Raw genomic sequence first — 17234 nt, forward strand, 5'->3', positions numbered from 1 at the left:
CTCATGTTTCGGATGGCTTAATTCACGGTCAATGTCACCTCGGGGTCAAAGGTTATATATGTTTGTTTCGTGTCCGCTCTGTAACTCTTGAACTGCTTGAAGGATTTCAAAGAAACTTGGTACAAATGTACATCACATCGAGTCGACGTGCAGATCGCGTGTTTCGGATGGCTTGCTTCAAGGTAAGTTCACTCTTAGGAGCCAAAGATCATATGACTTTGTTTCATGTGTATATTGCTCTGCATTGTCGTGATCTTGTTTCTATTTGGCAGATCCCTTTTCTTGTTCAGTTACAGAAAAATGCATAACTTACCTTTTATGTTACTGTAAATAGCTTAATTCTAACTTGTTTTATTAATATAGGCCGTAGAAAAAAACGAAACCACTTTTTGGTGGTAGAACATGGATGGTACCTCCAATTTGTAGGTATTTTATTGACATATCTGTACCTGGTTATGATTTTTAGCTCGACTATTCAAAGAATAGTAGAGCTATTGGACTCACCCGTGCGTCGGCGTCGGCGTCCGCGTCTGCGTCCCGATTTGGTTAAGTTTTTGTATGTAAGCTGGTATCTCAGTAACCACTTATGGGAATGGATTGAAACTTCACACACTTGTTCACTGTCATGATCTGACATGTACTATGCAGTTCCCATGACTCTACTTTGCATTTTTGTTTTCAAAAGTATTCCCCTTTTTCGACTTGGCGATCTTTGGTTAAGTAAGGTAAGCTGATATCTCAGTATCCACTAATTGGAAAGGATTGAAACTTCACACACTTGTTCACTGACATGATATGACATACAGTGCAAAGGATAAGTAACTCTGCTTTGCATTTTTTCAAAATTATGCCCCTTTTACAACTTAGCAGTTTTTGGTTAAATTCTTATATGTAAGCTGGTATCTCAGTACCCACTAATGGGAATGTATTGAAACTTAACACACTTGTCCACAGCCATGGACTGATAAGCACTGTGCAGGTTCCATAAGCCCATTTTTACAAAATTATGCCCCTCATTCGACTTCTGTATTCATTCAATTGACAAGGCTGTTGAATAGTCAAGCGTTGCTTTTCTACGACAGCTCTTGTTGTTGAATTATATTTTTTTGTGGCATTAGATTTTTTTTAATTTCTTCCCTTTGTTTTTCCTGTACTTTGGGCTGTAACATTCAAGTTCTTTAAAATATGCTCCCATCCTCTGATATAACCCTTCGGGCGTATATTTCCTCGCTTGGCGGAGCTCTTGCTTCTGTTTGGCCTCCATACGCTTTACACACGTTTATACATTTGCTGTTAGTTATTGGTTTCTTCGACTAATTGAAATATCTACGATTATAGGATTTTTATTGTTGACTTACATATCTCACACCCATTAACCGGTTGCGAGCAAAACAGTTCGTGGCGGACAAAACTTTTTGCCGGCATCTATATTGGGGTAAATATCTTCGATCCAAAAATCGGTTAGTGCAAAATATGTTAGAGATTTATATTTCTATAAAAAGTAGCATGAACAAATAAATTTTGAACTGTGCAATGCCGCCACACTTTTTTCAGACCATGTCATATTTGGATGTCTATAACTCGTGGAATATTGCGCTTCGTCGGTTAAAAGTTGGACAATATTCAGAGCAAACATTATTTTAAAGGTTGACGTTAATAGTATAGCCTTAAGTTGAAAAGTGAATTAAATATATCACGATAAACTTTCGTTTTCGCATTTTTGTTTTCAACAAAATCACACTTTTAACTCACCATAACTTACTCAATTAACATTACTTTTAAACGAGAATCACAGGACATGTTCTTTATTCAGGCTACTTTTTATAAAAAATGAAGATCTTCGACATATTTTGCACAAATTAAAGATTGAGGTCCCGGAGGCAGAAATTGATATTGCGCATCGAGTCGGTAAATACAAACCAAACCAGAATCGGCCAATCATTGTGAAACTAGTAAGAAGAGAGGTAAAACAAGACTTGTTGAAAAAGGCACAATTCTTAAATATAAGTGTATATTTTGTCAACCTATTGCACAAAACAATATGGTATTTGTATGATAAAGCTTAGAAAGCATCTATTAACTATGATTATATAAAATTATTAACCAGTATATTTTCTACCTTTTCGTATTCAGAAAGCATTTTTATGCCCCCACTTTGGGGGGGGGGCATATAGATTTGCCCTTGTCCGTCCGTCCTTCCGTCCGTCTGTCCGTCCGTCCGTCCGTCCTTCCGAGAATGTTGTGTCGCGCCTAGCTCCAAAAGTATTTGACGTAGAGTCACAAAACTTTACAGGAATGTTGGTCAGCATGTGTAGTTGCGCACCTGGGGTTTCGCTTCCGGATTCATTCAGTCATGTAGAAGTTATGTCCCCTGACTTTGTAAAAATTGGTCATTTTAGTGTTGTGTCGCGCCTAGCTCCAAAAGTATATGACTTAGAGTCACAAAACTTTACAGGAATGTTGGTCAGCATGTGTAGTTGTGCACCTGGGGTTTCGCGTCCGGATTCATCCAGTCATGTAGGAGTTATGGCCCCTGACTTAGTAAAAAATTGGTCATTTTAATGTTGTGTCGTGCATAGCTCCAAAAGTATTTGACCTAGAGTCACCAAAGTTTACAGGAATGTTGGTCAGCATGTGCAGTTGTGCACCTGTGGTTTCGCGTCCGGATTCATTCAGTCTTGTAGGAGTTATAGCCCCTGACTTAGTTAACCTCATGGTAGCTCCAAAAGTATTTGACCTAGAGTCGCCAAAGTTTACAGGAATGTTGGTCAGCATGTGCAGTTGTGCACCTGGGGTTTCACGTCCGGATTCATTCAGTCGTGTAGGAGTTATGGCCCCTTCTTAGTTAAAAATTGGTCATTTTAATGTTGTGTTGTGCGTAGCTCCAAAAGTATTTGACCTAGAGTCACTAAAGGTTACAGGAATCTTGGTCAGCATGTGCAGTTGTGCACCTGGGGTTTTGCGTCCGGATTCATTCAGTATTGTAGGGAGTTATGGCTCCTGACCTGGGAAAAAATTGTCATTTTAATGTCATGTAGTTGGGGCATCTGTGTCCCATGGACACATTTCTAGTCTTTTTTATGTTACCATTGTGAAATCATGTTTAGTTTTTTTTATGATTCAGATTTCAGATTTATGACTACCGTGGTATTTTCTATATCTTATTTCAAGACATAAAATATGGTTAATACTACAATTCATGCTTATAACGTAAAAGGAATCTCAAACAAAAATAAACAAAATCAAGTTTTTCAATGGATTAAGTCGAAGAAGGCAGATATTTGTTTACTCCAAATAGTACATTATCATGAATCATTTAAAGATATATGGAAAACAGATTGGGGAAAGGGCGACATGCTGTTCAAGTAAAAATTCAAATAACAGAGATGTTATAATTATAAATATTTATGGTTCAAATAAAGACGATATATCTTTGTTTCAAAAACTCGAAACCTTTTTAAAAGACAAGTCAGACCAAAGTGTAATAATTAGTCGAGACATTAATTTACCCATAAACCCAGATATTGACAAAAATGATGGGAATAGTAATACACGTTTGAAGTGCCGTAAACTTTTAAAATCTCTTACAGAAATATTTGATCTCGTAGATTCGTACAGAATTCTCAATCCAGACAAAAGTGTGTTTACTTGGCGTTCAGCAGTAAAACCGGATATTGCCTGTAGATAGGACTATTATATAATACATTTATTTCAAATGTTATATTGAACTTAATGAAAAAGTCTGACATCAAAACAAGTTTTAGATCGGACCATTCCATCGTATTTATTGAAATAGATTTCGATCCAGTAGAGAGGGGACCGGGTGTTTTTAAATTATAACAGCATCCTGTCATTAGTAAAAAGAAAAAGATTTCGAATTCAATAAAAGAATTACGAGACATAAATAGAGACTCAAACCCGCAAACTCGTTGGGAAATTATACAAAAGTGCAATTAGAAATGAAACAATTAAATACTCAATATATAAAACGAAAAAGGAGAAGGAAGGAGAAAATAATCTTTTAAAAGAGATCAAAAGATTAGAAAGTAAATTAAATGCAAACTTTAATGATGAAACATCCAGAAAACTGAATCTGATGAAAACAGAGCTCGAAGAGTATTATGATCACAAAATTAACGGCAGCATTACAAGAATTAAAAGTTATAAAATAGATAACTCGGAACGAAATATCAAGTATCTTAAAAATTTAGAAACAAAAAGCGCAGAAAATAGAATTATAAAACACCTTAATATAAATGACACGATAATAACAAACCAAAATGAAATTTTGAAAGAACAAAAATGGTATTACGAAAGCCTCTATAAGGAAAATGAACAAACAGAATCAATGTATAACTTTTACGATGAAACTAAAATACCAAAATTGGAAGAAAATGAAAGCCAATTATATGGAAGGAAAATTACTGAGGAAGAATGTAAGATAGCAATAAAAGATATGAAAAATGGAAAAAGCCCAGGATCTGATGGAATAAATATAGAATTTTATAAGATATTTTGGAATGAGATAAACATGGACTTAATAAATTCATTTAATTATTCTTTTGAAATAGGTTTCCTTAGCCAGCTTCATGCACAGAGTTAAATAACTGTCTTTGGAACATGGTGGGGGTAAGAGTGAGGTTAGGTGCACCATAAACCGGTTTAGTCTCCTCAGTGGTGTTTTTGCCACTGACCGTTACAAGGCGGTGCCCAACTGTGTTCCTTTGTTTGTTCGTTTCGTCTTATGTGTTGGCTTTGTGTGCGTGTGTGTTGTTCGTTTTGTCCTTATGTGTTGGCTTTGGGTGTGTATGTGTGTGTGTGTGTGTGTGTGTGGTGCACGCGTCTGCGTGCTGGGGGTTTCGTTTTGAGGAGGCTACGTTTTTGGTGCGTGGCATTCCCTGTTTGATATTTTTCTTTGTTTTTTTTTTTTGCTACCTGAACCAAGTAAGGATTTATCTTTCCTTCCAAATTGGAGACCAATAAGTTTAATAAATGTAGACTACAAAATCGTAACCAAAGTAGTCGCAAATAGAATAAAAAAGATTTTAGATAAATTGATTGACAATAGCCAGACTGGCTTTATTAAAGGTAGATATATAGAAGAAAATATAAGACTCTTATATGATGTTATTGAATACTCTGAACAGAACGATTCATCTGTACTTCTTTTCTTTGCAGACTTCGAGAAAGCTTCTGACAGCCTTAACTACAACTTTATACAGAAAACATTAGACCTATTTAATTTTGGCCCAACTTTTAAGTATTGGGTTAAATTGTTTTATAATAAGCCATCAAGCTGTGTTTTGTATATCGGATTTTTATCAGATATGTTTTACCTTAGACGAGGAGTTCGTCAAGGATTCCCTTTATCCCGTTACAGTTTTATTTTAGCGATAGAATAACTATCAATAGCCATTCGAGAAAATCAGAATATCAAAGGTATCAAAATGCTCGATATAGAAGTTAAAACTAGTATGTTTGCAGATGACTATACTATACTACTCGACGGTTCCTGTGAAAGTTTCAACGAAATGATAAATATCTTTGATGAATTTTCCTATATCTCAGGCCTTAAACTCAGCTATGATAAATGTACAATACTCAGAATAGGCTCAGTGAGAAAACAACATGATTTGATTTACTGTAAAAAAATGAGAAGATAACTTGGACTTCAGAAGAAGCAAAAACTTTCGGTATAGTTTTCCATTCAAATACGAAGAAAATAACAGAACTGAATTACGAATCAAGGATAAATCAATTCCACACCGATATACGGAAATAGAAATCAAATCGTTTAACAACAATAGGAAATGTTTCAATACTAAAATCGTTAACCCTTTCCAAATTAACATACCTATTTTCAGTACTTCCAAACCCATTTGAAAAAAAATAATCAAAATACTGACACAGAATATTTATGAATTTATTTGGAATTCCAAAAAAGATAAAAACAAAAGAGATATCTTAATACAGGATTATGACAGTGGAGGTATAAACATGGTAGACATTCCAATATATTTTTATTCCTATTAATAGCTGGGCTGATTAAGTCACTTATTCGGGAAATACTGCATTTGGTGATGCAAGCATGAAATTTGGCATGTGTACTCGTCTGAGCCTACTTGTTTCAAAAAGCCCGTTAGCTACTTGAAAATTCAAAAAGGCGGCCATTTTTCAAGATGGCCGCCACAGATGTTGAACAGACCTAAACCGAGTTCTTTTTTTGTCAATTTTGAGGAAACGATATCTTTTTTCTTTAGTTTATTGGGTAGAAACTTCACACATGCCTTTGTGGTCATTAGGCGCTGTACCAGGCCAAGTTTCATAACTCTGACATAGTTTTTTACAAAATTATCTCCCTTTTTAACTTAGAATTTTCAACGTTAAGTCTTGTCTTCGTTTTAAGGCTTTTTCTCAAAAACTACTAGGTTTATTGGGTTGAAACTTCACACATGCCTTTATGGTCATTAGGCATTGTACAAAGCCAAGTTCCTCTGACATGAATGTTAACAAAATTATCCCCCTTTTAAAATTAGAAATTGTAACGTTAAGTTTTTGTGTCTCTACATGGAATATCGTTTAATTGTGTCCCTTTATGGCCGTCACTGCTTGATTAGAACTTGTGGTCCAACTTTATATAATGCGGACATTTTTAAAATTAAAGTGTATATAGCAATCCACGTAGACACATCAATTTGATAAACAAAAGACCTGCTTTGTGTCATAGGTGAAACAGTGCAGATCTACTGTACTTGTTTCCTTTCAAAGGCATGTCTCAAGACTTTATATTTTAGCCAATTAGTTGTCACATTTGTAGCTGTATAGATCTGTACACGGGAGTCCAAAACGATAGCATTTACACCTACCACAACATTTTGTTTCACATACACATTTGGTCAGTTCTTTACAGCTATCTGCAACTGGTGGAATCGTTGTCCATTGTATCTGCCAAAGGTCACCTTGTTTCGCCTATCTCCATTCAGCAGGGTTCTCGACTTCCATTTGGCAAAACAATGCCTGTCCCCATATGCAATCAGCTTGGTATGCAGCACGCTATGTGTGTTCGGCAAGGGCTTGTCTTGCATGCATAAACATCCATGTATCGAGTTTCTCATGACTGCATGGCGTCAGACCTTTAAGACTGATTTCCTGATTGCATACAGTCTTTTCCTCTCTGGTCAAAATTACAGTTATTTGTGTGTGCATTTCAACATGTCTGTCGGCCAAAAAAAAAAAAAAGATCAGTCTTGTTATCATTATCCCTCAAGAAACTGCAACAGTTAGGTGGGATTTTTCAGTGCTAGTAACCCTCTTTCTAACGCCATGACCTCATTTTGTTCACACTTCAGACTACATTGCCGAACTGTTGTAATTGTGACCGGAGAAGAAAAATGCTGTAAGCAATCTGGAAATCAGTCTTTAAGGTCTGACACAATGCAATCATGAGGAAGCCGATACACGGATTTTTATGCATGAAAGACATGCTGTTGTGCAGGGTCATAAACAGCTTGTTATTAAAGATACAGACACAGATTATAGTCATCACTTTTCATGAATTTTCTGAGCTGGAAGATCATGACATTGAACATCTTTAGGTAGCCTTCAGACGAGATGGATTCCCATACATGAAGTCATTCAATCAATCGGCCATGTCAATCGGTAGTGTCAGATTCAGGGGAAAGGGTAAAAAGGTTGTTTGTCAAACTTGGAATGTTAGTCGGGAAGTGACAGATGTCTTTAAGAACCTAGATGTATATCGGCAAGTGATAACTAATGAGGACAAAATGGTTCTTGAAAAGTTTGTCATCTTTATGTATGGTGTCACACTGGACATGTTTGCCCCAAAACAGAGGTCATGAGATGCTATTTCCCCAACTCAAGCAGTCCTTGCCGAACACACAAAGTGTGCTGCATACCAAGCTGGTTGCATATGGGGACAGGCACTGTTTTGCCAAATGGAAGTCGAGAATCCTGCTGAATAGGGATGGGGGGAAAACATGGTGACTTTTGGCAGATACACTGGACAACATTCCACCGGATGCAAATAGCTGTAAATAACTGACCAAATGCATGTTAAACAGAATGTTGTGGTAAGTGTAAATGTAATCGCTTTGGACTCCCGTGTACAGATCTATACAGCTGCAAATGTGACAACTAATCTGCCAAAATATAAAGACTTGAGACATTCCTTCCAGAAGAAACAAGTACAGTAGATCTGCATTGTTTCGCCTATGACACAAAGCAGTGTTTTGTTTCTCAAAATTGATGTGTCTACGTGTATTGTTACATACACTTTAATTTTAAAAATGTCTGCCTTATATAAAGTTTGACCACAAGTTCTAATCAAGCAGTGACGGCCATAAAGGGACATAATTGTAAAACATTCCATGTAGAGACACGAAAACTTAACGTTGAAATTTCTAATTTTAAAAGGGGGATAATTTTGTTAAAATTCGTGTCAGAGTTATGGAACTTGGCTTTGTACAGTGCCTAATGACCGTGAAGGCATGTGTGAAGTTTAAACTCAATAAACCTAGTAGTTTCTGAGAAAAATACTTAATACGAAGACTTAACGTTGAAAAATTCTAAGTTTAAAGGGAGATAATATTGTTAAAATGTATGTCAGAGTTTTGGAACTTGTCTTGGTACAGCGCCTAATGATTACAAAGTGTGTGTGAAGTTTCAACCCAATAAACAGAGTAGTTTCTGAGAAAAAGACTTGGCATATAAGCTTAACGTTGACTCCACCGCCGCCGTCGTCATCACCGTCGCCGTCGGAAAAGCAACGCCTTGGTCCGCCGTCAGTTCCAAAAGTCGCAGGCGAGACAAACACTGTCCTTCAACACTCTAAATATGTTATTTGTCCATAAAAGTGAATTTAATTTAACTAGGAACGTCAGTATTAATGGCAAATTAGTACTTTTTACATGAATCGGCGGCCGTCTTGAAAAAAGGCGCCATATTGGATTATGAAACCAGTCTTTTGTGCATCAGAATTATGTTTTGCACACTCAAAACATCTTAAGAGATTTTTTCTCAAAATTGACAAAAATAAACTCTGTATAGATCTGTTCAAGTCAAAAATCAACTCCCTGTGGCGGCCTTCTTGAGAAATGGCCGCCATTTTGAATTTTCAAGTGGCTAACGGGCTTTTTGAAAAAAGTAGGCTCTGACGCGTACACATGCCAAATTTCATGCTTGCATCACCAAATGCAGTATTGTTACAGTAATCTGCCTAGCTACAAAGCTAGCTGGATAAAAAGCAATTTCAATAATGGAAAGTGGGAAGAAATAACAAACAAGAGATTGAAAAAAGTATCTGAGATGAATCTATTTAAATGTGACTTAAATGAAAAAGATATTTTAAAATTGGAAAATACATTCGTTAAAAGATATCCTTATTTCACGGAGCAAAACTAATTTCAACGAAAATCCACAAAATATAGCATGCAAAAATAATATGGAATAATTCGCTCATTAAAAATAATAAATCAACAATGGATTTTCCTTTATGGATAAAGAAAAACATAGTTTATATTAAAGATATCTACGACATGGAAACTAAACAGTTCAAAACATTTGATAAATTAACAAGAGGGCCATGATGGCCCTATATCGCTCACCTGAGTACCATTGCTTTAACCAAAATGAAAAAAAAATCTTACAAGGCACAGATATGTCAAAATACACCTAAAAATTGGAGGTACCATCCATGTTGTACCACAAAAAAGTGGTCTCGGGTTTTCCCTACGGCCAGTAATAAAAAAGTTACTAAATAAGCTATTTATAGTAACATAAAAGGAAAAAAAGTATTGTAAGTGAACAAAAGAAGGAGTTGCCAAATAAAAACAAGTGCACTGCAATGCAACGCAAATGAGCAATATACACACAAAACAAAGTCATATGACCTTTGACCCCAAGTGTGACATTGATCTTGAAGTGAGCCATCCGAAACATGCGATCTGCACATCGTTTAGATGAGGTGAACATTTGTGTCAGGTTTCTTAGAAATCCTTCAAGGGGTTCAAGAGTTACAGAGCAGAAGGGAAATTGCTAACCGACATACAGACAGACAGACGGACACTAAGGCGATAACATTATACGTCCCTTAAGGCGTATAAAAAGGAATCAAGATCTTACGGTGACACTAGTTTTGTGCAAGTTGATTAAATTCAAATCATTAATGAAGCTGCCATTGTGCAGACAGAGTCAAAATAGCCAATTCTGGCCCTTTCTGGGCCATAACTCTGGAATCCATAATGGGATCTGGCCAGTTCAAAAAAAAAAGAACCAAGATTTTATGTTGATACAAGTTGTGTGCAAGTTTTTGAAAAATCAAATCATAAATGAAGCTGCTATTGTGCAGACAAGGTCAAAATAACTAATTTTGGCCCTTTCAGGGGCCATGACTCTGGAACCCATAATGAGATATGGCCAGTTCAAGAAAGGAACCGAGATCTTATGGTGATACAAGTTGTATACAAGTTTGGTTAAAATAAAATCATAAATAAAACCACTATCGTGCAGACAAGAAATTGTTGACGGACGGACGGTTGCATGGACGCACGGACTGACGGACGGACGACGGACGAAGGGTGATCACAAAAGCTCACCTTGTCACTATGTGACAGGTGAGCTAAAAATCGAATACCATATACCTAACTCAGAATTTTTAAACTATCATAGATTAATTGCATCAATTCCAAAAAAAAATGGAAAATGAAATTAGGAACAATTGATATAAACGATAACCAGATGAAATAAACTTTTATAAATTATTAGAAACAACAAAATCCTGGTACTTGAATAAAAACCTAACTGAAATTCAAAAAGAAAAATTAAAAAAAAATTAGTTTTCCGGAAAACCAGTTCTGTTGGAAAGATATATTAAAAATTTCTGTTACTTGTTGCAAAGATAACAAACTTCCATTCTAATTTTCTTCACAGAAATATTGCAACAAACAATTTAAATGCAATATAACAGAATCGAGCCTGTGTGACTTTTGAAAGTATGGAACACTTGTTCTGGAACTGTTCAAAGATTCAGAAATTTTGGAACCAAACTTTCAAATGGTTGAAAGATTGTGATATCCAGGTACAACAGAATAAGTTCCTGACCTGACATTCTTTCACTCAAAAAACAAGGTTACCTCATATATTTTCATGCTCTCAAAACACTTTATACAGTATACAAATGTAAAAAAAAGAAAATAGTACCAGAAATTACTGAATTCACACAAAAGCTGATAAACTGATTAAAACTAGAAAAATATACAGCGTTCCGTAACGATCGTCTTGATATTTTCAATAACGATTGGAAATGTTTCCGCCCCTTACTATAAACAACAAAATATACATACCACGGTAGTCTTCTTACCTTTTTTTCTTTCATGTGTTTTTTCTCTCAGTTTTACTAACCTATCGACATATTGTTATTTCTAACATCTACGTTTTCTTAAAATGGCAAACAACTACTATATGTACATGTTAAAAATAGAACAAGATATTTGTTGTATATTATTGAAATGTAACGTAAATATATTGTGCCAAATAAACGGGCATTAAACGTGGTTCCAAAATTTAAAAAAAAAAAGCAATGCCGGCAAAAATATTGGAGAACTGTTTTGCCCGCCACGAACTGTTTTGCTCGCAACTGGTTAACGGGTGTGTATCTAGCGTCCTTGAGTATGGGTGAAATATAAAAGAAAGAAACACTATATTGCTAAACCTTTTTATTCATTGACTTCTGGTGTCTGGAATCTTGTCGGAATGTAGGCTCGTACTAAAGCGGTAACACAAACACAAAAAATGATTGAAGTCAATCCAGTTTGTATTTATTAATCAAATATTATTCGATTTTGCTTTGATATTGACTAGGTTTAACTCTCATCCTCTTCCTTCAGAGATGTCAAATCTGAACCAGGTTTGTCTTCCGATGAATTCAAACGAATGAAAGATGCAGCACAGGGTGGCAGTTCAAAGTTAAAAGAGTATTTACAAGCTAGTAATAATAAGTGGAGACATATTCCATTACATATTGCCGTTACTGGAAACGCAGGGGTCGGTAAATCAAGTTTCATTAATGCATTTGGCGGCGTAAGAAAGGGACAAAAAGGATTTGCTGAAGTTGGTGTAACTGAAACAACAACGGAACGCCTGGGTTATACACATCCCCTAAATAAAAGTCTTGTATTTTGGGATATGCCGGGAGTAGGAACACCCAACTGTCTCCAGAACAACTACTTGAAAGCATTAGATTTTGAGAAATACGACTTTTTTCTCATACTTTCATCTGGGAGGTTCACTGAAAATGATCTGTGGTTGGCAAATGAGGTTAGAAAACGAAAAAAGACATTCTACTTTATCCACACACAAATGGAAGTTCAAGTTGCTAAGGCGCAGCAGATCGATCCAAATAGGCATGAAAGGGATATTGTTGCCGAAATTCGTAAAGACTGCATTACAAAACTGAAGACTGCTAAATTTGAAGATCCTACCGTTTTTCTGATCGATAATTACGAAATTGCAAAGTATGAATTTGGGAGCCTCGTTGATACATTACTGAAAACACTGCCTGAAAGAAAACGAGAAGCCTTTGCACTCTCTCTAACAGTTATGACTAAGAAAGTTATAATGGCCAAAAAGGCTGCTCTCCGAAAAAGAATCTTTGTCATTTCTGTCGCTTCTGCGCTAGGTGGCGCGATTCCTATACCAGGACTGGGTGCAGCAGCTATTGATACAGCTATAATATTGGAGGAAACTGAAGAATACAAGCGGCAGTTTGGACTTACAGAATTTGCTTTACTGCAACACAGCCCGAAATACGCAAAATTGATACAAGACAAATATTGTCAAAATATAGCGCAAATTGTCGCGACCATTACAATTGACGAAGCTGCTGAAAATTCCGTTAAATTCGGAATGCCTTTACTTGGTTCTATTATAAGTTTTTCGTATGGCGTATCTGTTACAGTGTTGTTGAGACTATTGAATTCGATGGCAGATGACGCACTCAGACTGAACGAAGATATGATAACAGGGCTTTGATTAGAAGTAAAAAAGTCAGTCACTAAAGCTACAAAACATGGTATAAAGAAGTAGATAATATAACAAGTATAACTTATTATTTTATGCTTTTCAGTGAAATACTGAAATTTATCAGTGAAATAAAATTGATATCTTCACTGATTCATAACATGCAAAATATACTTCAGTAAAGATATAAATGAATTGGGTCATAAATATATACATTCTATCATAACAAAGTGTAGCAGAAATCAGGAAACCTAATAGAACTAGTTACAGTTTTTCTACAAAGATATCCTGATGTATTGAAATTATGACGCCATGATGCGAAGCACGTGGCGTTGCGCAGACAAACTGGATGTAGTTTGGTTAAAAGCATTAAAAATACAAGTAAATAGAAAATTTGTTTGTTTCAGTGTAAGAGCGGAATATATTTCCTTCGTGAACACCATAATTTACACTCATGAAAATATTGCATTAAATTGTTCACTTGGTAAAATAAATTTCGATCTTGCACTGAAACAAACAAATATCCTCTTTACAATAGGCCCACTCAATGTTAGGTTAGTGTATTTAATTTCAAGATGGTAATCTTTGAAAGCATGAGCTCTTTATTTTCGTATGTTAACCGTTGTCTAAAGGCCAACATTTATATACAAGTTTGCAAATGACAGAATCATATTTCTCCTAATACATTCAAGGTTACTGGACAGTTTTAACCTAGTTATAACAATGTTTTTTATTTTTCCTATATTTGTGTGTGTATGTCTATATATTCATTGCTAAAGGGTTTCTTGTTCTTCAAACGTGGATCTGTTTGTTTTTTTTTTCAGCCACATTTACCGTTATGTTCATGTGTCTGAATTCCAATTATTTTCAATAACTATTTACATTTCGTGTGAGCGCTTTTCTATTTTGTTTTCTTTTTATTTATTTGACTGAAGATTATTGCCTGTTGAATGTTCGACTTTTGAAGAACTGATATCATCGCTTTTATTTTTATTGTAATTAGCATCATTCCTATATATCTGCTGGGGACATGTTTTGGTCCAATCGTCCGTCTGTCCGTATTGTTTTCGCTCTATATAGTTTTGTCCACTGACTATTTTAAGTGACTTGGTTCAGATATTTAACATTATGAGGTGCGTATATAATGCGAGTTTCGGCCGTGCCAGTTGTCTGATGATAGGCAGTGATTAATGTCCGCTCTACATTGTTTCAACCTTTGAAGGAGTTTCAATTCAAAGCACAAATGTTAATAAGCAGAACGCAGCTTTCGGTTATATCCATGCAGTGTTAAAACTATACAGTGGCTTTTAAGGTCAGATAGGCAATACCTCGTATTTTACTTCTCGTAGATTTTTTACATATTTACACAGATGTTGGTTATAAGAGCGCAAGATTAATGTAACGGTGACGCCAGAGGTAAAAAGGCAGCACTATATTTTGTTTTACTCTTTTAACATTTTTGTCTGACTGTGTTAATGCATTAGATTTCATTACTCTTTGTGGCAAGTAAAGGTTAATATGATCGAATCGAATTGCATCAAAATTCTTCCTGGTTATGTCTTTAAAATCGATTGAAAATCATTCAGTGTAATTTTATGTCATACCGTGTTTGTTTTAGTTATCCTATGAAACGACAAAATATATGATAACTGATTTGAACACTAATTAAGAATAGTATTTTCTTTGATCATTGATGTAGTGGTTGCATGTCACTTGGCAGCTTTGTTTTGTTTAGGGAGTGTTTATGCCTATATGTGTGAATATCCATCTATGAATTTAAAACATCTAGGTCAAAAACGTATAAAATGTGATATCTGGAGGTTTAATCATCTTTTCTATGATTTTAGGTCAAGTACGTGAAAATAAACTTTTAATGATGACTTAAAAGACGACAAAACACTACACGTAACAATTACGTAAAGAAATAAAACAACTGTTTTGAATAATGCAGAGACATAATCACTGTTTTTTTTGGTGGTTTTTTTTTTTTTTTTTTTTTTTTTGCTGAAATGGACAATTTTTAGCTCGAATAGTCTAGTTAGTCTACTTTCCCTATCGTCGGCGTCGGTGTCACACCTTAGTTAAAGTTTTGCATGCAAGTAAACACAGCTATCTTTTAAAGGCATATAGCTTTGAAACTTATATTTTTTCTTTTTCTAGGTCAATTACCAACCTCACTGGGTCAAGCTCCATAACAAATTATGCCCCCTTTTGGACTTAGAAAATCCTGGTTAAAGTTTTATATGCAAGTTATCTCCAGAACTAGTGCAGATATTGAATTGAAACTTCGCATGTGTCTTCGGGATAATAAAACTAGTTGATAACATTACGTTCCATAACTCTTACCTGCATTTTGGCATAATTATGCCCCCCTTTTGCACTTAGAAAATCCTGTTTAAAGTTTTGCGTGCAAGTACATACAGCTATTACCAAAAGGTATATAGAGTTGAAACTTTTTCTTTTTCTAGTTCAACTACCAACCTCACTGGGTCATGTCCCATAACTCTGACATGTAGTTTGGGCAAATTATATCCCCTTTTAGACGTTTTTTGCGTGCATGTTACTATCCCCAAAACTAATGCAGATACTGGATTGAAATTTTATAGATATTTTAACATTTAGGGTAATATTTTTCTGCTTCTGGGACAATAATAGTCGAGCATTGGCTGTCTTACGAACAGCTCTTGTTATTATTTATTTTGCTTTTTTGCATCTTGCAACAAAATACAAACATAGCCTAATAAATGTGAAATGTCACATATTTTAACGATTAAAACTAGTCGAGGTTGTGACAGCATTATTGCCGATACAGTGTCGTTTCGTAAACACGTGTTTGAGTGACTGTTACTTTTGTATGGGACATTGTATGCTTCAAATCATTTCATCAAAGTCCTTGATTAACAGAAGGAGATTTTAATTTATATTAAGTTCAAATACACAAGGCAGTATGACATCTGAATGGAAATGATGTTTGTAAGTTCTTCTTGATTTAATGTGGTTATTCCATGATACAAATCTGTGTGACAATCTCCTAGCTTACTTAGAAATTAAAACAAAATATCATATTTTTTTATTCTTAAATGTGGTCAGTCAGTGTCAGATAGCTCAGTTGGTTAGAGCATCCCAGACATGTACTTACAATGTTATGGGGAGGTCTAAGGTTCGATCTAACGTTCGGTACTTGTTATCACATTTATAAACTCCAGTTTTGTCAAATAATACTTTCAAATATTTTTGGCAAATATTCAAAAATTGATATGCTCATTCAATTTTATGTTTAATCATATTTTGAAAATATTTTTACGTTGCATAAAATGATACAGTTTGTATTGTTTTGCATGTGAACACGTTTCTCTAAAATTACTATGCTTAATGCTTTCTTATATGTGTTCGACATCATGAGATGATATCACATGAAAAGTAACGTAAATCTAACCTAAAATGTAACACCAACCAGTTATATATTCGTCCTAAATAATATAAGAATCTTTCACTGGTTGAAGGTACGGATAGAAATATGTGGCTTAGGGGAACTGTTTAGGCGGTAACAAGGCTCTGCTGGCAAAACGCTTGGGAAAACACTGACAAAAAAGTATGAATAATTCAAAAATTAAACAGATATTGAACACTAACTATTTCAGTTGTGCAATTATCGGCTATGCTTTTGATAACTTGTAAAGGCGTAAATACTCCAATTTATATTTCAGGAGAATCTAACTAAAAACGTCTTCATTTTGCATGCGTCACTAAACTACATACATGTACGTGCGAACACATATTAATATCTCAATATAAACATATATTCTATTTCTTTAAAAGTTATTCTGTTTTTCTTTCATAAAAAAGATGCGTTTATAGTTTGAAGAAAATGATTAAAATATCGGAAATAAATTTTGGCGTCATTGGGACGTCGCTGACCTGGGCCTGGATACACTTCCCTTAATCAAATGATCAAGATACTATTAAATACTACATAACATCTTCGATTTGGTACATTTTAGCTGTTACCTTATTTTAAAAATGAACTAAATGGGTCTTCATTAATGCATTTTAAGTTACGGGTGAAGTTTACGTATAATTTCAAAAATATCCAATCGTGAACGTTTATTTGCAACACGTGATCGTACAATATATTCCCATATTGGACGCACGTGCGTACAAAAAGCCTGTATTTTTCCGTATTTGGACGGTTCAACAGT

The 17234-nt window shown here is 35.0% G+C and overlaps 1 protein-coding gene across 1 annotated transcript in view; it reads left to right on the forward strand.

Annotated features, from left to right (window-relative positions):
* Positions 1-16853, forward strand: part of LOC123552619 (uncharacterized) — a gene marked incomplete at its 5' end in the record, with an annotated part of 60604 nt that extends 43751 nt beyond the window's left edge. The window contains one exon of the mRNA XM_045342361.2: positions 11904-16853. Within this exon, the coding sequence (XP_045198296.2) occupies positions 11904-13047 (1144 nt within the window). The remainder of the gene's footprint in view (positions 1-11903) is intronic.
* Positions 16854-17234: the final 381 nt, after the last annotated feature.

This window comes from Mercenaria mercenaria, unplaced genomic scaffold (genome assembly GCF_021730395.1).
Source record: "Mercenaria mercenaria strain notata unplaced genomic scaffold, MADL_Memer_1 contig_4717, whole genome shotgun sequence".
In the NCBI taxonomy this organism is placed as follows: domain Eukaryota; kingdom Metazoa; phylum Mollusca; class Bivalvia; order Venerida; family Veneridae; genus Mercenaria; species Mercenaria mercenaria.